General features: G+C 39.1%; 1 protein-coding gene across 4 annotated transcripts in view; it reads right to left on the bottom strand.

Annotated features, from left to right (window-relative positions):
* LOC143041515 (uncharacterized) overlaps positions 1–22,880 on the bottom strand; it is an 85,947-nt gene that overhangs the window by 30,022 nt on the left and 33,045 nt on the right. For all 4 annotated transcript variants that reach the window (XM_076213481.1, XM_076213482.1, XM_076213479.1 and 1 more), the window contains 2 exons: positions 2,040–3,185; positions 1,360–1,554 (listed from right to left, as the gene is read on the bottom strand). In XM_076213481.1, coding sequence (XP_076069596.1) covers positions 1,360–1,554; positions 2,040–3,185 — 1,341 coding nt within the window. The remainder of the gene's footprint in view (positions 1–1,359; positions 1,555–2,039; positions 3,186–22,880) is intronic.

Here is a 22,880-nt window from a genome sequence, read left to right on the forward strand (position 1 = left end):
CTTTTACCCCAACCATTCATCTCATCTTAGGTCACCCCTTCATGTTCCCTCCTTCCACAAGCTGCCTTCCACACCTCTTTTACTAGGAGTTTTTATAATACATGGTGAAAAATAAAATATAAGGATAATTCCTTCAGTAGATATATGCTTTTCAACAGTCATATCATTGTGCAGACCAGGTGTCCTAAGAGGTCAAGGTCAGGTTGGCCTAATTCCATTGTTAATTGGGACTCCAGTCAGGTTCTAGTTAAACCTGATGCTCAACAGCCATTCGGTGCTCCTCGTGCGGCATATGCAACATTGTATGGTTTGCTATCTTCTTGTAGTGTGACATCCTATGATGTGTAATATATCAACTTTCTACTATGTTTTTTACCTGGTACTCCAAACTTCCCAAACTCTCCATCTTTTGGTTCATCCCCTACTCTACTCTAGCATTGAGATCTCCTAATACCACTCCATTGACATTCGTCTCAGAAATCTCTAAGCACTCAAATAAATCCAAAAAGCCTCCTTTTTTTCTATATTTTCTCACTACCAGGCCCATATATATTTACAAAGACCGACATCTTCCCTCCCAGTTTCACCTTCATCCACATTAACCTTGAGAAAACTTCCTTCCACTCCACCACACAATTTCCTATCTCTTCACTTTCTAGTAGAGCCACCCCTCTCTCCATCATCCTCTCTTCACTCCCAACATCCCCCCTCTCCACAACTGCACTCCCAAACCCAAAATCACCCCTTCCAACTTGGTTTCACTGATGCCAACACGTCCATCTTCCTTCTCAAAACTATACTGCCTATCTATTTCCTTTTATTCTCATCTGTACCACACCCAAATCTTGGGGTTCTGGTTGGAAATCTCCTCCCAGACCCTCTTACACCTTTGACTTCTTATGCAGAGAACAGGATACTTATTCCCATCACTTCATCCCATTTTAGCCACCTTTTATAACCTACATGGGAAACTTGGTGGCAGAATTCTTTCATGTCCCACCACAGGGGACAGAGGCAAAAAATAGAAATATACACTCAAAACAGTAGTATAAAACAGTTTCAAGAGGGGGCAGCATAATAAAGGGACAATTGCAGTACAAAAAAAAAAGCATATTTCTCTAGTAGAGATTTTCTCTAACATAGGCAAAATGATATGTGGCTCAGATCCATAGGGGTGCCCCACATAGACCCTAAAAAATTTCCTGCATGTTAGTAAGCAATCTACACTGCACAATAACATGCAGCCAATAGCCAGCTCAGGGCCAGATTTTACTTTTGATAAAGAGAACATCAATTGACCACAGTATGTAGTTATTCCAAGTACAAAGGTCTACACAAACAGATTAATTCCAAACATACCTCTTCTTCATTTTGTTTGACTGCAGGGAAGTGTTTCACTCGCATATGTTTTGCAAGAAGCTTGTGGTCATCACAGGTATAAGTACAATGACTGCAGTGTAAGGTTTCTTGAGCATGTGACATTTTATGCCTTCGAAGATGACTCAATCGAATAGACACAAAATTACAATCATCACAATGAAATAAAGTTTGGACCTGCAATCATAAACAGAAAATATCTGAATATCTAAACCAATGAATCAAATCTGGATATAAAAAGGTAATACCTTTGCAGCAAATTACATCTCATAACTGTAAATTAGAAATCTATCCTTATAACATTTTCTACTACTACATGTGATTGTGTATAGATACCCATGACCCCAGTAAGGATAGTGTCAGAGTCAAAGCGTACCTTTGTTCTTTGGAAGAGAAAAGGGCAGAAAAAGGGATCCTTAGTCCCTTCACTCTGTCCCATTTAATCACATTTTATAACAAATATAGTAACACAGAGGTGACATTTCTATCTCCCCACCACAGGAGCACAAGAAAAGATGTGAATTTGCTTTAACATGTGATAACCTTCACAAATATATCAAAATATATCTACCTCAAAATTTTACCCACAAGTACAAAGAATTACATAAAATAAAACCTCATAATTACCCAAATTCAAATTCCTATTTGAGTCAGTATCTTACCTTATCATGTAGCCTCATATGTTTGATATAATGATTTTCTCTCATACTTTTGTATGAGCATATGTTACAGGAAAACTTGTACTCTATTTTAGGTTTTTCTTCTTTATTCACAGCAAAAGAATCTTCTTCACTCTTGACCCATACTTCTGAGAATTTATTTACTTGGCTAACACATGGCTTAGATACTGTCAGAGCCATATCTTCTGTAGATGGACTGACTAGATCCCGTGCTGAAAGATTATGGATCTCACCAGAATATTCTTCTTCTGTATCTTGCACAGCCACATTTTCCTTGTTATTTCTTTTCAATGTCTCACTAGGAATTCCTCTATTCTGTCTAATTATCTTTGGAATTAAATAATCAGAGCAACCTTTTTTGCCTGTTCTAAGTGTTGTTTTAATATTAAATGTACTGTCTGGCTCTCCATCACACTCTGGAACCACTTCTTGTTTGACTTTCAGAAGTGTTGGATTTTCAATTCCTTCTTTTTCCACATTAGCTGGACCACTGAAATGTATATTATTTGGAGAGGATGGTCTACACTGAAAAACCTTGTTAGGTAGTTTTTGTGGGTAACCTTTGCTATAAGTATTGGGTATAACACCATCCCCATCAGTTTGCCGTAAGTTTGTTGATAGATTTCTCATACTAGACATCAATTTACTATCGTTAATTTCATTGGTTAAGAAATTTCCTTTTGCACTGCACTGAAAGTTTGGACTACATGAATCTAAACAATGGAGTGATGTACTGAGGGGTTTATGTTCAATATCCTCCTTTGAATCACTAGTTAACACAATTGTATTATGACCATCAGAACCACAAAGCACATCACTGTTGGAGTCAAAGTTCTTCAAGTTTGGTTTAATGTCTTTAAGTGAGGGTTTTACAGGACTCAGATTTTTTCGCTGACCTATTCCTGAACGACCCTGCCTTCGAGGTCTTTTCCTGGGTGGTGGTGGTTCTGGTGACAGTGGCTGGGACAACACCAAGTGATACCGCCGTGCAGTTCTGTCTAGGCCAAGGGAAGAAGTAAAGTGTCCACTTGGAGAGTGCAAGTTACACATCACACCCACATCAGTGGAAGGTTCACATTCCTCCATAACATCTTTTCCAAGATTCCTTAACTGTGTCACAATTGCTCTCTGCAAATGAAAAATAAGAAACATGATAAAACCATAAATAACACAGTTTTTCAAACCACTTGGACCTGTGGTATACCATTTTGTTCCAGCTTATACCAGTAGATCGTTAATTTTACATTAACACACACACAATTATCATATTTAATTTGAATTCTTGTACTGTTCAAGCTTGGGCTATATCAGGTGATATAACCCAAACTTGAACAATATATTAATTCAAATCTAAATATAATAACTGGAAATCAAGGATATAGATTAAGTTGAAATTGTGCATTCTCTTGGATATCAATGATTTTACAAAAGATTATAAAGGTGGAGCATGCTGACCTTTTGATCCATAACTAGGTCGGATATAAAAAAGATAAAATTATAATAATAACAAATAAGTAAAAATTATAATAATATAAATGATAATAAATAAAATAAATGCATAGGTATAGTTAAATAGTAAATGAACAGGTAAATAGTAAATAATAATAAATTGATATATAAGTATTTGAAAATCAAGCAAATAATATTAAACAGACAATAACAAACAAATAAACAAATAATATAAGATAAATGGCAGGCATTACAGCATCTTGCTTAGGTGTTTATCTAAAAGCTTATCTTAAAGCTTTGAACTGAACCACATTGCACTGCCTCTGCAGGAAGTTTATTCCATTCATTGACTATGCAGTTGGTACAATATAGATTAAGTTGAAATTGTACATTATCTTGGAAATCAAGGATATAGATTAAGTTGGAATAGTACATTCTTTTGGAGAGAACGAGTGAAGAAAGATTAGTAAAAGAGGTGGGGAAGGCAGAGGTGGATGGAGTGAACATGAGGAGCACCTGTGGATGAAATGAAAGGGCATCGAGCAAGAGAAAGGAAGGGAACAAGCAGGAGACAGGGGTGAGTGGAGTGTAGCTGTGTATTGATGACACTGTGATGCAAGGGAGTAGGTGGGGGATGGAGGTTAGGGAAGGGTTATGTGCGAATGATATTTTGAAGCAACTCGAAAGGATTTCTCCCCATCTTATATTTTTCTGCATGAGGGGATGAAGAGGAGGATTTGCTGATTAAGTGAAGTGGCCTTGCTGTGGATATACTGTGTCTGGCTGCACTGCTTCTGACTCACGGCAGTGGGCAGGATACAAAGATGACCTGACATCCATGAGGAGCTAAGATGAGAAGGAGGAAAGGGTGGTGGATGGAAGCAGAATGGGTGAGGATGAAATGGGTGGGAGTGGGTATATTCCTTTTGACTTTGGCTACTTCCTTGGTAAGGGGGAAAAAAAACTTTGGTATATGGATGAATGGAAATTGTACATGAAATTGAGACTAGAATGATAAACTAGAGTAAGTGACAGGACCCAACAAATGTTGCTCCTTTCCTGTATGCTACGATTAGGTAACTACCCAAACAATGTATAGAGAAATGAGCGAGTTGAAAAAACAAAATGCAGACCTAAAAAAAAAAAAAAAAAAAAAAAAAAATGAAAGGATGAAAAATGAAGATACTAGCAAAGGTGAGGCTTTGAAAAGAGAGGTAAACAAATTAAAGTGGTGATTGAGAAAGTTGGAGATAGTATAAGGGAAACAAATCTTCAAAAATTAAAAACCAATGGAAATTAAATCAGGATAATAAAAAAATAGCTTTTAAAGAAATTGTACAACAAATACAAGAAAATGCAATGGAAGTAGTTATTAAAGTAATCAAAGAGAAAGAAAATTGGATCAGGAACACAAGACAAAAAAGTGCACAGTGGTACATGGTATAAAAGAAAAACAATTTAGCTAGGCACTTAAGAGAAAGAGGAAAAAGAAATAGCAAAAGAAATTCCGAAAGAAGTACAAGATGGGGGGCAAGAAATAGAAAAGGAAATAGAAGTGCATAGAATGGGACAATACTCAAAAGAAAAGAATTGACCTCTAAAAATTCAATTAAGGTCACAAATAATAGCAGAAGTATTAGCAATAACAGAAAAATTGACAAAAAGTGAAAAATACAACAAAAAGTATGGTTAAAAAAGGAAATAAGCCAAGAGGAAAAAAGAGAGCAAATACACTAAAAAATGAAGCTAATGAAAAAATTGAGGGAAAAAAGAAAGAAAAAAAAGACCAAAAGGGAATCTTTATGGAGTGTTGGCCTTGAGGATGAGAAAATGGTATATCAAGAGAAAGGAAATGCAGGAAACAGAAAACAAGGAGGAAAAGGAAAAAAATTAAAAGTAATTTATATCAACATGGACGGTCTGATTTCAGAATTAGATTAATTACATGATTATCTAGAAGAAAAACCAGATATAATGGGAATTGTGGAGACAAAATTAAAAGGTCTAACACCAAATAATGTCGGACATGGTTTATAATTACAGGATAAAATATAGAGGTAAAAACAGGGTGAGGTCATGTTTTTGACTAAGAGCTTAAATGTGACAAAGATTATGATAAAAGTTGAAAATAGTGACATGAAAAGTAGAAAAATTGTGATCTATGTGCCCCTGAAAACACATTCTTGGAAAGAGAGTGACCATTCCAAAATGTTGGAAGACACAATGCATACATTAAATGAAATGCTGATAAGAAGAAATCTAGTAATTATGAGTGATTTTAACTCTAAATATGTTGGGAGGAGACGACAGTGAAGGGTGGAGAGGACCTTTGGGGAAACATACTACTGGACATGACCATTGAAGACACAATGACTCAATGGGTAAAAGAAAATACCAGATATAGAAATAATGAAGAACCGTCAAGACTAGTTTTAATATTCACATCAAAGCCTGAAATTGTGGATAAAATTTAATACAAGACACCGATTGGAAAGTGACCACGTACTACTTTAGCTCGAACTAAAAGAGGAAATATATATGGGGAGAAACACAGAAAAGGAAGACTGATGTATAACAAAACGGATTTTGGGAAACTTAGAAAATTCTTTCAAAAAGAGAGTTGGGAAAAATTCTTTAATGAAGAAACATAGGTGGAAGAGAAATGAATAATTTTAAAAGAAATCTGTAATGAAGGAGTGCATATGTACCAAAGCAAAAACAGGAAAAGGTGTACATTAAATGTTGGTATAAGAAAAAATGTAGTGATGTAAAAGATAGAAGAGACAAAGTTTGGAAGAGATGGAAAAAAACAACTGGAAAGTGGCAAATATCAAACTAAGAAATGAATGTGTAAAAAGATGCAGGGAAGAAAAAAAAAACTATGAAAAAGACATAATAGACAACTGTACAGATCAACCTAAATTATTCTATAGATATGTGAATGGTAAAAAAGAAAATAAATAAACAAACAGAAAATAGTAAAAATACATCAAGGGAACATGGAATACACTGAGGATATAGAAATGGCTGAAATTATGAACAAACATTTCAAATTTGTGTTCATTAAAGAAAACATACACAATTGGGATGAAGGAAGGGAAGAAAGATACCCCCATGAGAGAAATAATTGTGACACAGAAAGAAATAAAGGACCAAATAATGAACCTTGATGTCAGAAAATCACAGTCTGGAAGGAATTGCAAACTGGATACTAAAAGAATGTATAAATGCACTAATGGACAAAATATACAAAATAATAGATTGCTCACTCAAAGAAGGAGAGGTACTAGAAGACTGGAAAAATGCTAATATCGTGCAAATGTATAAAGGAGGTAACAAGGAAGACCCAACAAAATATAGATCGGTCTCTCTTACAAGTACAATAGCCAAAATTTGTGAGAAAGTTATCAAAAGTAGATGGACTAAACATCTGGAGAACAATATACTAAATCAGAGACAATGCGGATATAGACAGAAAAGATCATGTGCCACAAATTTGACTTGTTTCTATCTAAGGTTAATAGATATAATGCAAGAAATGGACAAATGTGCAGACTGCTTTCCTGGACTTACAAAAGGCATTTGATAAAGCACCACACAAAAAACTATTAAGAAAACTTGAAACGACAGGAGGTATACAAGGAAAACTATCCAAATGGATGGAAGATTTCTTGCATGGAAGAAAAATGAGAGTGGTGCTCAGAGGTAAAAACTCTACTTGGGAAGAAATGACAAGTGCAGTCCTACAGGGTTCAGTACTGGCTCTGATAATGTTTGCTATATATGTAAATGACATGCATGAAGGTGTAGAATGTTACATGAACTTCTTTGTAGATGACGCAAAACTACTAATGAAAGTATGGAAGAATATTGTGAATCGCTACAGAGAGATCTAAACAAGGTCTGGGAATGGAGTCAGAAATGGAAAGTGGACTTCAACATTAAGAAATGTAGTATGATAGAATTTGGAAAAGTACATACATATACCAAAGGCTTCCCCCTTACATGGGGGCTAGGAAAAAAAAAAAAGGGCATAGAAACCACTCCCACCCATTCCATTCCCTACATATTCCACTCCCCTCTATCCTCCTCTCTCCCTCTTACGTTGGCACCTCCTGGATGATGGGTCATCCCTGCATCCCGTCCACTGACCTGGGTCAGAAGTAGTGTCGTAAGACACAGCACATCCACAGCAAGGCCGCTTCATAAATTTGGCGACCCCCCCTTTCTGTCCCCTCATGCAGAAAAAGAAAAGACGGGGAAAAATCCCTTCGGCTCCCATCCCCCACCCACTCCCCTTCATGCATCACAGCACCATCCATACACAACCCCTCTCCACTCACCCCTATCTTCTGTCCTCTCCTGTCCTTCCTCAACAGACATTCCTCTTGTAAGAAGCCAGCAGACAAAGGTAGACATTTAAGTAGATAGAGGGATAGGTGAAAAGATATGCAAATTTTATTACTTGGATGTTTTGAAACAATGGCCGATAGGAAGTGCAGAGTTGCATATTATGGGAAGTGCAGAGTTGCATATTCTCGCTACTGCCTAAAGTTTGTAAATACAAGTTAGGATATCAATAACAGTGATGATGGGATGAAATGTAAACATACAAGCCACACTCAGCTTGCGACAGATTGCTTGCGTAAACAGTACTGCTTGAGACAGTATAACAGCCTTTCTGATTGAAGAAAAGGGTGGAGAAAAATTATTGGTGCATGGAGGTAAAGTCACACCCTTAACCCCTTCCATACGGTGCTGCATACGTAGGCGGCATATGGAGCAAGTGGATACGCGAGGCTGCCATATCGGCGTCTTGATTATATTCATTGTAGTTGCCCCTCCGTAATGACATACTCTCTAAACTGTCTTCATCACATTTTCTATGGTTATCAAAATTCACGGGTGAAAGAGAGAACGATCGATATAAGCGGTGACTATATTTTATGATGCGAGTATTATTACGACACATCGTACGTCTGACAGCTAATGCTGCCCGCGAGATTTTGGCCCGGAGTGAAGAGGTTAAAGGGTGGCATTTATTTGTAACATTCAAAGCTATTGGATGAATTAAATTGTGACATCGGAGCAGGCTTGGCTTGGTGGGTGTAAGAAGATCCCAGGTGGGAGTCCTCTGGTGTACCTAATCTAATAATGATGTAGAGAATTAATGAAGAAAAAAATCAAGAAGATTTATGTCCAGTTTGCTTACCCCATCCAGAAACATTACTAACTTGTTACAGAAGATATGGTGGAAACATAATTAAAGAGAAGGACAAGGCATGGGGCCTACAGAAGAATGAAAATTACTAAGTGTTTGAGCCAGCGGACCTAACACCTCTCTTTTGTAATGCCCCTTTCACCTCATCCATCCATCTAATCCTAGGACGCCCCCTAATATTCACTCCTTCCACACCTCTTTTACTAATCTTTCTTCACTCATTCTTTCCATGTGTCCAAATCATCCTAATACTCTTTCATCAACCCATCTCCCAGCTCCCTTTCCACTCCTGTTCTTCTCCTCACCTCCTCATTTCTCACTCTATTTAGCCTAGTAACCCCTATCATACTTCTCAGACATTTCATCTCAAACACATTCAAACTCCTCTCTTATGTTCCATATTTCTGCCCCATACAGTGCTGTTGGCACAATCACTCCTTCATATAACCTCCTTTTAGCATCCATTTCCAGATGTCTATTTCTCATTACACTTTTTAATCCACCAAGGCATTTACTTACCAGGACAATATAAAATCGGTGCAAAGGAAGTAAAGAAAGTTGGTTCCAAAAAGGACCTAGGAGTAATCATCACCAAAGACATGTCCCCAGACAAGCAGATAAACAAAATAGTGAAAATACTAGTCACACTGATAAGACCAAGATTGGAGTATGCAGCAACACTATGGACACCCAGTACAAAAAAGAATATAAGGAAAATAGAAAGAATCCAAAGAGCAATGACAAAGATGGCCCCAACACTTTCAAAACTGACATATGAGCAAAGATTGTCTAAACTGGAACTACCAACCCTGGAACAAAGAAGAGAAAGAGGTGATCTGTTGGCCATTTACAGAATTATGAAAGGCATGGAAGTCCTTGATAGAGAAGACTTATTAAATTGGGATAGAAGAAAAACAAGGGGACATGAAAAGAAACTCAAAAAGGACAGTTATAGAAGAGATCTGGAAAAAAAAGCCTTCCACAGAGTGGTGGATGTCTGATACAAATAGTGTGTGCAAACACCATACATGAATTTAAGAAACTAGATGTTGCAAGATACAAAGATGGGTCACCACAAGCATAGCTCCCCTTCCCATATAACACAACTAGGTCAATACACACATATAGTATGTCGATCGTCACAGTGACAACACATAAAACTGGAGCTCCCAAGAAATACTTTAAAAATGCAATGTCCTAACAGTGCTACAATACCAGGATACCTAGATTGTGTTAACTGGGAAGGGGAGTGCCCATGGATACCCGAAATGGTTAAATTACAATGTAAATAGTGAGTTTTGAAGTAAAATGGAACAAAATTATGACAGGCCAGAAAAGCCCCATGATGGTGGTCCATCACATTACAATATAAACATGTACCCAAAGCCATCTACCAGTGCATAAGCGAAGCAAAATGTAAATATAGGCTTCAGGTCGCTGCGAGGTACAAAAAGATTTCTATTAGATAGTGGAGACGAGGGACATTTTTCTGGAATCACTGGGTACGAAAGAAGACTTCTAAGTACAATTATAGACACAGAGAGGGAGATGAGAATTATGAACAAATCATGGAAACAAGAAACTAATTAACTATGGAGGATGAATAAAGAATTAAACAAAGAGGTGACTTAAAAAAGTAAGCACTGAAATAAAAGAAGAGGTAAATGCACTAAAAAAGAATTGTGTTAAGAAGGAATGAGTAACATAGAGAAGGAAGACTGATGTACAACAAAACTGATTTTGTACAACTTAGAAGAAAAAAATTCAAAAAGCCTGTTGGGAAAAATTTCCAAATGATGAAACAAAGATGGAAGAGAAATGGACCATTTTCAAAGAAATATATAAAGAGGGAACAGACAAAGATGTGCCTAAGCAGAAACAGAAAAGGGAGTACATAAAGTGCTGGTATAATAAAAAGTGTAGCGATGCTAAAGATAAAAGAAACAAAGCTTGGAAAAGATGGAAAAAGAGACAAAAAAGAGACTAAATGGCAAACATACATTAAACTGAGAAATGAATATGCAGACATACGAAGAGAGGAAAAAAGAAACTATGAAAAAGATATAACAGCAAAATGCAAAGATCAACCTAAACTATTTTAGAGATATGTAAACGACAAACTAAAAGACAAACACGAAATAAAAAAAACCTCATGAAGGAAATCAAGAATACACAGATGTAGAAATGGCTGAAATAATGACCAGGCACTTTAAGTCTGTTTTTACAATTGAAAGCTACACAATTGTGGGATGATAGTCACCAGGAAGATCCCTAAAATGAAAGAAATAATGGTGACACAGAGAGAAATAAGGGACCAAATAAAGAAACTCAATACCAGAAAGTCACATGGGCTAGACAGAATGGCGAACTGGATATTAAAAGAATGCATAGATGAACTCACAGACAAAATACACAAGATAACAGACTTCTCACTAAAAGAAGGAAAAGTACCACAAGACTGGAAAAATGCTAATATTGTACCAATATATAAGGGAGGATATAAAGAAAATCCAACAAACTATAGACCAGTATCCCTTACAAGCACAATTGCAAAAATATGCGAAGGAGTTATTAAAAACAAGTGGACTAAACACTTGGAAAAGAACAAAATATAAAACCCCAACCAATCTGGATTTAGAAGTGGAAGATCATGTACTACAAACTTAATATGCTTTTACTCAAGATTGATGGACATAATACAAGAAAGAGATGGCTGGGCTGTTTGTGCCTTCCTGGACCTACATAAGGCTTTTGACAAAGTACCACACAAAAAATCTAAATAATAGGTGGAATACAAGGAAAATTATTGGAATGGATAGAAGACTTCTTGGAAGGAAGAAAAATTAGAGTGATACTTAGAGAAAAGAACTCAAAATGGTTTAACATGATAAGTGGAGTACCCCAAGGCTCTGTGTTGGCTCAGATAACGTATGCTATTTATATAAACGACATGAATGAAGGAATTACATGCTATATAAACTTCTTTGCAGATGATGCAAAACTATTGAAGAGAGTGAGTAACGAAGAAGACTGCAAATCTTTTCAGGGAGATCTGGATAAAGTCTGGAATTGGAGTAAAAAGAACGAAGTGAATTTCAACATAAAAAATGTAGTATGATGGAATTTGGAAAAAGTAAAAATAGAATATCCAGTCAATACAAAATTGGAACAAAGGAAGTTACAAAAGTAAACTCAGAAAGAGACCTAGGAGTGATCATTTCAAATGACATGATACCAGACAAACATGTAAACAAAATAGTTGGAGAAACCTACAACTTAATAGGATCAATGAAAGTGGCCTTTGAACACATGGACGAGGAAATGGTGAAGAAAATCCTAGTTACACTGATAGGACCAAAATTAGAGTATGCAGCGTCACTATGGACAGCCAGTACAAAAAAAACATAAACTAGAAAGAATTCAAAGAGCACTAACAAAGATGGCACCAACACTCAGCATGTTGACATACGAACAAAGATTGGACAAACTAAACTTAATAACTCTGGAGCAAAGAAGAAAAAGAGGCGATTTGATAACCATCTATAGAATTATGAAAGGGATGGAAATCCTTGACAGGGATGATCTACTTAAATGGGACAGAAGAAATACAAGGGGACACAAGAAGAAACTTAACCACTTCCATACGGTGATGCCTACATAGGTGGCACGAGGAGCAAGTGGGTACGCGATGATGCCGACGTCGGCATCTTGATTATATTTATTGTAGTCGTACCTACGTAACCTCCATTCTCTCTAAACTGGCTTCATCATATTTTCTATGGTTATTAAAATTCACGGGTGAAAGAGAACGAACGATTGAGCACTGACTTTATTTTCTATAATGCGATTATTATGACGCAACATCACACGTCGGGCAGCTAATGCTGCCAGACGTGCGATGTGCCCCAGAGTGAAGAGGTTAAGAAGGACAGTTACAGAAGAGATCTGAAAAAGAGTAGCTTTCCAAATAGTGATATATACTTAGAATAAATTGAAAGAGAAAACAGTGAGTGCTAAAACTATACATACATATACCAAAGGCTTTTTCCCCCTTACATGGGGGGTAGACAAAAAGAAAAAGGCATAGAAATCACTCCTACCCATTTCATTTCTCATATATTTCACTCCCTTCCACCCTCCTTTCTTGGCACCTCCTGGATGATAGGTCATCCCTGCATTCTGTCCACTGCCCTGGGTCAGAAGCAGTGTCGCAAGACACAGCACATCCACAGCAAGGCCGCTTCATAAATTCGGTGACCCCCCCCCCCTCCCTAAAACTATACACGACTTTAAGAAAGAACTGGATATGGAAAGATACAACTGCGGGTCCCTACGAGCATAGCTCTTCTCCCGCAAAATACAACTAGGTAAATACAACCATTATGAAAGGAATGAAGTTCTTGATAAAGATGACCTATTGAAATGGGACAAGAGAGAAACAAGAGGACACGATTAAAAGCTAAAGAAGGACAGTTACAGAAGAGACCTGAAAAAGAACAGTTTCCCGCACAGAGTGATCGATGTCTGGAATAAACTAAACAGTGAATGCCAGAACTATACATGAGTTCAAGAATAAATTGGATGTGGAGAGATACGAAAACGGGTCACAATGAGCATAGCTCCCATCCCGTAAAGTACAACTAGGTAAAGTAGGTAAATACACACACTGCAGAGAAATTTGTTGGGAGGACAAGACAGCAAAAGGCAGAGAAGACTTGTGGGGTAATGTATTACTGGACATGACCATGGAATATACAATGACACAATGGGTCAGTGAAAACACCAGATACAGAAATAATGAGGAGCCATTGACACTAGATTTAATATTTACAACAGAACCTGAAATTGTGGAAAAAATCCAATATAAGAACACCAATTGGAAAGAGTGACCATATACTCATTGAGACAGAACTAAAGGAAGAAATATACAGGGAGAGAAATGAAAAGCATAGGAAAGGAAGATTGATGTACAGCAAAACGGACTTTGGAAAACTAAAGAAATTCCTTCAGAATACAAATTGGGAAAAATTTTACATGGAGACAAAAGTGGAAGAAAAATGGGATACCTTCATGAATAATTACAATGAAGTGGTGAATAGGCACGTACCAAGACAAGCTAGAGTGTACATTAAATGCTGGTTCAACAGAGGATGCAGTGAGGCAAAAGATAGAAGGGACAGAGTTTGGAAAAGATGGAGAAAAGATAAAAACCTGGAAAATGGCAAATGTATATAAACTATAGAAATGAGTATGTAAAAGTGCAAAGAGAGGAAAAAAGGAACTATGAAAAAGACATTATAGATAAATGCAAAGAGCAACCCAAGCTATTCTATCGATAAAATGGTAAACTTAAAAATAAACAGGAAATTGTGAAACTGTGCCAACAAAATATAGAGTAAACAAAAAATTTAAAAATGGCCGAAGTCATGAATAATCACTTCAAGTCTGTTTTCACTAGAAAGCACAATATTGGGACAAAGGAAATGAAGTGCAATCTCCCCCCATGAGCAAGATAATAATAACACAAGAGGAAGTGATGGAACATCAATCAAACCTTGATGTCGGGAAATCACATGGCCCGGATGGAATTGCAAATTGGATTCTAAAAGAATGCAAAGAAGAACTAATGAACCAAATACATAATGAGTTGCTCACTTAAAGAAAGAAAAATACCAAAAGACTGGAAAAATGCTAACATTGTACCAATATATAAAGGAGGAAATAATGAAGAACCAACTAACTATAGACCTGTCACACTAACAAACACTATAGCCAAAATTTGTGAGAAAATCATCAAGAATAGATGGGTAAAACACCTGAAAGAAAATAATATAATAAACACAAGACAATTTGGGTTCAGACAAGGAAGATCATGTACCACCAACTTAATATGTTTCTACTCAAGATTAATAGACATAGTGCAAGAAAGGAATTGATGGGCTGACTGTGCCTTCCTGGACTTACAAAAAGCTTTTGACAAGGTACCACACAAAAAATTATTAAAAAAAACTGGAACATATAGGAGGATACAAGGGAACCTACTAAAATGGATGGAGAACTTCCTGATTGGTAGAAAGATGAGAGTAGTACTCAGAGAAAAATATTCAGGTTGGAAAGAGGTGATCAGTGGAGTTCTGCAAGGATCTGTATTGGCTCCAATAATGTTTGTTATTTATGTGAATGACATGGATGATGATGTGCAATGTTACATGAACTTCTTTGCAGACAATGCTAAATTGTTAAGGAAAGTAAAAACTGAAACGGATTGCGAATCACTACAGGATAACCTGAATAAAGTATGGAACTGGAGTCAGAAATGGGAAGTGGACTTCAACATTAAGAAGTGTAGCATAATGGAGTTGGGAAAAAGTAAAAATAGAATATCAGGACAATATAAAATTGGAACTAAGGAGGTAAAGAAAGTGGGATCTGAAAAAGATTTGGGTGTTATTATCTCAAACGACTTGTCCTATGATAAACAGATAAACAAAATTGTCAGAGAATCCTATAACTTACTACATACATACATATACCAAAGGCTTTTTCCCCCTTAGACGGGGGGTAGACAAAAAGAAAAAGGCATAGAAATCACTCCCACCCATTTCCTGTCCCATATATTCCACTCCCCTCCAACCTCCTCCCTCCCTCCTATCTTGGCACCTCCTGGATGACAGGTCATCCCTGCATCCTGTCCACTGCCCTGGGTCAGAAGCAGTGTCGCAAGACACAGCACATCCACAGCAAGGCCGTTTCATAAATTCGGCGACCCCCACTCTCCGTCCCCTCATGTAGGAAAGGATATGACGGGGAAAAATCCCTTCGGGCTGCGTCAAATTTTTTCTCATCCATACTTCCTCACCCCCCATCCCCCATCCACTCCCCCTCATGCATCACAGCCTCATCTACACACAACCCTTCTCCATTCACCCCTATCTTCTGTCCTCTCCTGTCCTTCCTCTACAGACATTCCTCTCTTTTGTAAAGCCCCTTTCACCCCATCCATCCATCTCATCCTAAGACGCCCCCTCATATTCACTCCTTTCACCTCTGCCTTCCACACTTCTTTTACTAATCTTTCTTCACTCATTCTTTCCATGTGTCCAAACCATCCTAATACTCTTTCATCAACCCTACCTCCCAGCTCCTTTTCCACCCCTGTTCTTCTCTTCACCTCCTCATTTCTCACTCTATCTAGCCTAGTAACCCCTATCATACTTCTCAGACATTTCATCTCAAACACATTCACACTCCTTCTCTCTTCCTCTCTCATGTTCCATGTTTCTGCCCCGTACATTGTTGTTGGCACAATCACTCCTTCATATAACCTCCTCTTAGCATCCATTCCCAGATGTCTATTTCTCATTACACTTTTTAATCTACCAAGGCATTTACTCGCTTCTCTCAATCTACATTCTACCTCCACCCCCACTCCTCCCTTTCCTGTCACATTCGCACCCAAATATCTGAAACTATCCACTTCCTCCAGTTTCTCACCCTTAATGCTCACTTCCAGCCTACTGTCACTCTCTCCCATTGTATATCTCATCACCTTACTTTTGCCCACATTTATCTTCAGCTTCCTTCTTTCACACACCTTCTCAAACTCTTGTCACTAACTTCCTCAATCCCTCCTCTGATCCTGCTACAAGATCAGTGTCGTCGGCAAACAACAACTGGCTCACCTCCCACTTTTCTCCATTTTCTTTAATCATCTCCAACCCCTAACCCACTACCCTTGCATTTACCTCTCGCACCACCCCATCCATGTAAAGATTGAACAGCCAGGGCAACATAACACACCCCTGACAAAGTCCCACCTTTACCTCAAACCATTCACTCTCTCCATTTCTAATCCTAACGCAAGCTCTACTACTCTCATAGAAACTCTTGCTAAGATCAATAAAAGTGGCATTTACATATTTGGATGAAGAATTGATTAACAAATTATTGGTCACACTGAGCCTAGACTAGAATATGCAGTGACATTGTGGCCACCAAGTACCAAAAAGAATATATAGAAAATAGAAAGAATCCAGAGAGCAGCCACAAAAATGGCACCTGCACTTGCAAACTTGTCATATGAGGAGAGGCTGTCTAAACTGGAGTTACCAACTCTGGAGCAAAGAAGAAAGAGAGGCGACCTACTGACCATCTACAGAATCATGAAGGGCACAGAAATACTAGATAGAGAGGACTTGTTAAACTGGGACAAGAGAAACACAAGAGGACATGGAAAGAAAATAAAAAAATATATAGTTATAGAAGAGATCTGAAGAAAAAAAAAATTCCACATAGAGTGGTGGACACTTGGAACAAAATGGACGAAAAAATAGTGTGCACAAAAACCATCTTTCCTATACTCAGGAATCAGTTCGATTCCAGGTTTCAAGGCTTTAAGTCTCTGTTGGTGTAATGGGCTAAGGCTCTGTGAAGGTGATCTCATGGGTGGCCAAAAGCAGTGGGTTCGAATCCAGCATGCAACTGTCATGAAAATTATCGGACTGATGTCGCTGTTACTAGCAAATTTCTCTCATAGTTACAATGGCGAAAAGCGTGAAAGAGATTTGTTCCGAACCTTACCCCTTGCCAACTGGTAGATTTGGGCTTTGTGTAAAACAGGAATTGGGGTCACAGATTAGTGATCTTTCCTATCCTCAGGAATCAGTTTGATTCCAGGTTTCAAGGCTCTTAAGTCTCTGTTGGTGTAGTGGGCTAAGGCTCTGTGAAGGTGATCTTACGGGTGGCCGAAAGCAGTGGGTTCGAATCCTGCATGCGACTGTCATAAAAAATTATCGGATCGATGTCGCTGTTACTAGCGAATTTCTCTTATACATATATATATATATATATATATATATATATATATATATGTACATATATATTTACATATGTACATATATATATATATATATATATATATATGTATATATATATATACACACACACATATATATATACACACATATGAATGATGTGGGTGGGATGAGGAAACACTGCTCAGTGGGAGAATTCTTTCTTCTGTCTACCACTGGGAACAAAGACAAAAAATGGAAATTTATACCCACAGAGGTGATACAAGACAGTTTTATCCCCTTCCATATGGTGATGCCTACGTAGGCATCATGAGGAGCAAGTGGGTACGCGAGGATGCCGATGTCGGCGTCTTGATTATATTCATTGTAGTTGTACCTGCGTGACCCCCATACTCTGTAAACTGGCTTCATCATATTTTCTATGGTTATCAAAATTCACGGGTGAAAGAGAGAATGATCGATACAGCTGTGACTTTATTTCTTATAATGCGAGTATTATGACGCAACATCATACGTCTGGCAGCTAATGCTGCCCGCGAGATTTTGGCCCGGATTGAAGTGGTTAAGAGGGAACAGCACAACAGAGGGCCAGTCACAGTACAATAAAGTAGGCAGAGAGGAAAATTTCAAATGTGTTTGAGATGAAATGTCTGAGAAGTATGGTAGAGGTTACAAGGTTGGATTGGGGAAGAAATGAGGAGGTAAGGACAGTAGGGGTAGAAAAGGAGAAGGTATATATGGCTGATGAAATGAAAGAGTATTGGGATGGTTAGGACACATGGAAAGAATAAGTAAAGAAAGATTAATAAAAGAGGTGTGGAAGGAAAAGGTGGATGGAGTGAATTTGAAGTGATGACTGAGAATGAGATGGATGGGTGAAAGGTGCATTGAGCAGGAGGAAAATATCTATTGAGCAATGAAGAGAGAAGGCAGGAGATAGGGGTGGGTGGAGAATGACTGTATACAGAGTGAGGGACAAGGGAGTGGGGTTTGGTTGTGTGTGGATGTTCTGAAGCAGTCCAAAGTGATTTCTCCATCTTCTTTCTTTTCCACAGAAGGGGACAGAGAGGGGGGTCACCAATTAAGTGAAGTGGCCTTGCTGTGGTTGTACTGTGTCTTGCTTCATTCTTTCTGACCCAAGGCAGTGGGTGGGAGACAGGGATGACCCTTCATCCACTAGGAGCTATGATGAGACGGAAACAAGGGGGGTGGATGGGAATGGGTTTGTGCCTTTTGATTTGGCTTCCTCTCTTAAGGGAGAAACGCCCTTGGTATATAGATAGTTTTGTAGACAAGCTTTCCCAAAGGAATGGTGTACAAGATGAGTGGTGGGCTTTTTGTACATAAGTACCTCTCCCAGTGGATGGTACTTTAACTAATTACCAGCATTGTAATGACAAGAGAGAGATGATGATTACAAAAAATAAAATTATAATAATGGTAATAAACAACATAAGTAACATCCACCTAAAACACATTGGACCACAAGGTATATACGCACTCACAAACATTGCAAACTACAGCTGTTCACACAACACTATACTCGACATTTGGAAGCATGATAAAATAATCACCATTCCAAAACCGAACAAAGACCCAACAATCCCAACATCGCACCGCCCAATCACACTTCTCTGCACCCCCTCTAAAGTCATTGAATGCCTAATACTTCAACTTGTCACACCACATATTCCCCTTGCTGACTCACAACACGGTTTTAGGCCACTACACTCCACAAACACTCTTCTGATAAACCTCACACAAAGAATTTTAGATGGCATCAATTCAGATAGGCCCCACCACAGAACACTTCTTATAACATTAAACATTAGTAAAGCTTTTGATGCTATCCCCTGCCACAACCTAACAAATAAAATATATAACACAGACATGCACAATAACACCAAAAGATGGCTGGCCAATTATCTGGCAGGTAGGAATGCTTGTGTGTCATATAATGGCCAATCATCGCACATCAGAAACATTAAGAATGGAGTACCACAGGGCTCTGTTCTATCCCCCACACTCTTTAATCTATACATGCATGACTTACCCACACCAGACACCTCAGAAATACAAATCTCTTCCTACGCAGACGACATAATCACATGCACACAAAGCTGCAGAAATAATCCAGCCATACCTTGATACACTCAACACATGGTTCATCACAGACTCAAAATAGCTCCAATCAAATCTACAGCAACACTTCTCACCAACTGGACAAAAGAACACAAATACATACCTCATCTCTACATCAACAACACTTTAATACCACACACAAACACACCGAAAATTCTTGGTGTAACATACGATACATCCATGTCTTTCAAACAACACATCACAAACATAAAAAACAAATGCATACCTAGACTTAACGCACTTAAGTCAATCACTGGAACAACATTTGGACAAAACAAAGAAACTAATACAACAATATACAAACAATGCATACGCTCAGTGATGAATTATGTGAGTCCTGCATGGGCTCCTAATCTCAGTGAGGCACACAACACCCTTCAAATCATACAAAACAAAGCCCTAAAAACAATTACAGCCTGCACAAATACAACACCTACAGACCATTTACACCATGAAACAAAAGTCCTCAAAGTCAAGGACCACCTCGACATGAGAGGCACACAAACACTTGCCGCAGCCACCACAAACACATCACACCTGCTACACTACATAGCAGAACACCCTCACACACCAAGAAACATTAAAACACCCAAAGACCTGTATCACACACAGATACTCTCTTCTCTTCCTCCACAACCACCAAATACCAGCCTCCGGAAACATATTCATAATCATATCACTCACCGCTCCATTAACACACTGAAAGACAACACACTGCTGCATGCCAGGCCCCCTGATATCCACCCTTCTGAATCCTCTCTCCCACTAAAGGACAGAGTCCACCTGGCCAGACTGCGGTGTGGCCACCACCCAGCACTTCTAAGCTACCAGAAGAGGCTGGATGACCGCATTGTGAACAGCTGCCCAGGATATAACACTTCACCCCATACCATACAACACATAATGGAAGACTACATTATACACAATCATGCACGCAAACAACAAAACATACACTCTATAAAGGATTTGTGGGAAAACCCAGTTTCGGCTGTGGCATTCCTTGGGGAGACGGGACTGCTCGGACAGACAGTCTAGGGAACGACAACAACAACTATGTAAATACAAAAACAATTGTGAAAAAAGAGAAAGAGAAAACTAGGAAATGATGATAACAAAAATGAAGATGTAACATGAGGAATAATGGAACATCTAGATTGAGTCAAGTGGAATAGGGTTCCATTCCTGGAGGGTAAATGTCACTGTGCCTTTTGTCCATTTGAGATCTGTCTCTCTTCTGCAAAAGAGACCAGGGGCAATGGATTGATTGTGAGAACTATCCTTGTTGGTATCACTCTTGGTCTTTTTGGTCAAATGTCTTACCTTTTTCCCTGTGTCATTGACTACATCGAGTCCTGTAGGTCTTTATGTCCTGCTGAGCATATGAGAAAGACCAGAGTTAGGAACCACAAAATATTGCAAGTCTGATCTTTATACTCTTTCCTTTCTCTGATCTAAATGGCTTTCCACAGGTACAATTACATAAATCTGTCTATATATCAAGAACTTCTTCCCCCTTATAAGGGAGGTAGCCAAGTCAAAGGCAGGTACCTATTCCCACCCATTCCACTCCCATCCACCACCCTTTCCACCCTCTCACCCCAGTTCCTCATGGATGCAATGTAGCAAGACAATACATCCACAGCAAGGCTGCTTCACTTAATCAGCGACCCCCCTCTCCATCCCCTCATGCAGAAAATGAGAAGACTGGGAGAAATCCCTTTGGGCTGCATCAAAATATCATTCATACATAAGCACCTCCTACCTCCTATTCCCTGCCCCACTTAATTGCTTATCTCAATCTACAATTTACCTCCATATCTACTCCTCCCTTTCCTGCCATATGTGACCCCAAATACCTAAAGCTATCTACAGTGGCCGCAAAAAAAAAGTACACATTTTCACCGCAATAAATATGCACACACGCGAAACCGCGTGTACATTTTTATTGCGTTCCCACCATAGGAATAGTGGGAGGAGCTAGGGAATGATGTAGCACCCACGTGATAGGCTGACGTCATGCTTCCCTGCCACAGCAAGCATCAGTGAGCTTCAAAAGCTCGGTGAGTGGGGATTAAATTTACGCGCTCCTCAGTGCCCGCTTTTGCACTCGCTCACCAACTTTGACGGCCTATAACTCCACAACCACTTGCCACAATGGGACGAAATAAACTTACAATGGAGGAGAAGACTCGTGCCATCACCCTACTGGAGCAGGGGTGGTCTGTGATACGCATGGCCGTAGACCTGAAGGTGACAAGAAGGGTCGTCTACAACCTGAAGAAGGCAGCTGCCAGCGTCCCACCTGGCACCATTCCACCACGAAAGAAGGGCTCTGGAGCACCAAGAAAGACCAGCCCACGAACAGACAAGGTCTTGAAGCGTGAGGTGTTAGCTGAACCATCCATTACTGCCGTGGAACTAAAGGAGAAGCACCCTGACCTCCTGAATAAGGTGTCTGTTCGGCTCCAGAGCCCTTCTTTCGTGGTGGAATGGTGCCGGGTGGGACGCTGGCGGTTGCCTTCTTCAGGTTGTAGAGGACCCTTCTTGTCACCTTCAGGTCTACGGCCATGCATATCACAGACCACCCCTGCTCCAGTAGGGTGATGGCACGAGTCTTCTCCTCCATTGTAAGTTTATTTCGTCCCATTGTGGCAAGTGGTTGTGGAGTTATAGGCCGTCAAAGTTGGTGAGCGAGTGCAAAAGCGGGCACTGAGGAGCGTGTAAATTTAATCCCCACTCACCGAGCTTTTGAAGCTCACTGATGCTTGCTGTGGTGGGGAAGCATGACGTCAGCCTATCACGTGGGTGCTACGTCACTCCCTAGCTCCTCCCACTATTCCTATGGTGGGAATGCAATAAAAATGTACACGCGGTTTCACGCGTGTACATTTTTATTGCGGTGAAAATGTGTACTTTTTTTTTGCAGCCACTGTATTTTCTCCAGCCTCTCTCATTTTAGACTTACTTCCAACTCAATGCCATCCTCTACCCTAATACATCTCATCACCTTGCTTTTACCCACATTCACCTGCAAGTTTCTCCTATCACATACCTTTCCAAACTGTCACTAACTCCCTTAATCCCTCCTCTACCCCTGCCACAAGTGCAGTGTCATCAGCAAGCAGCAACTGGCTTGCACTTTTCTCCATTTTCTTTAACCTTCTCCGGTCCCCTGCCAATCATCCTCACCTTTACCTT

Source organism: Oratosquilla oratoria, chromosome 31, assembly GCF_046742065.1.
Source record: "Oratosquilla oratoria isolate Oo_2021 chromosome 31, ASM4674206v1, whole genome shotgun sequence".
In the NCBI taxonomy this organism is placed as follows: Eukaryota; Metazoa; Arthropoda; class Malacostraca; order Stomatopoda; family Squillidae; genus Oratosquilla; species Oratosquilla oratoria.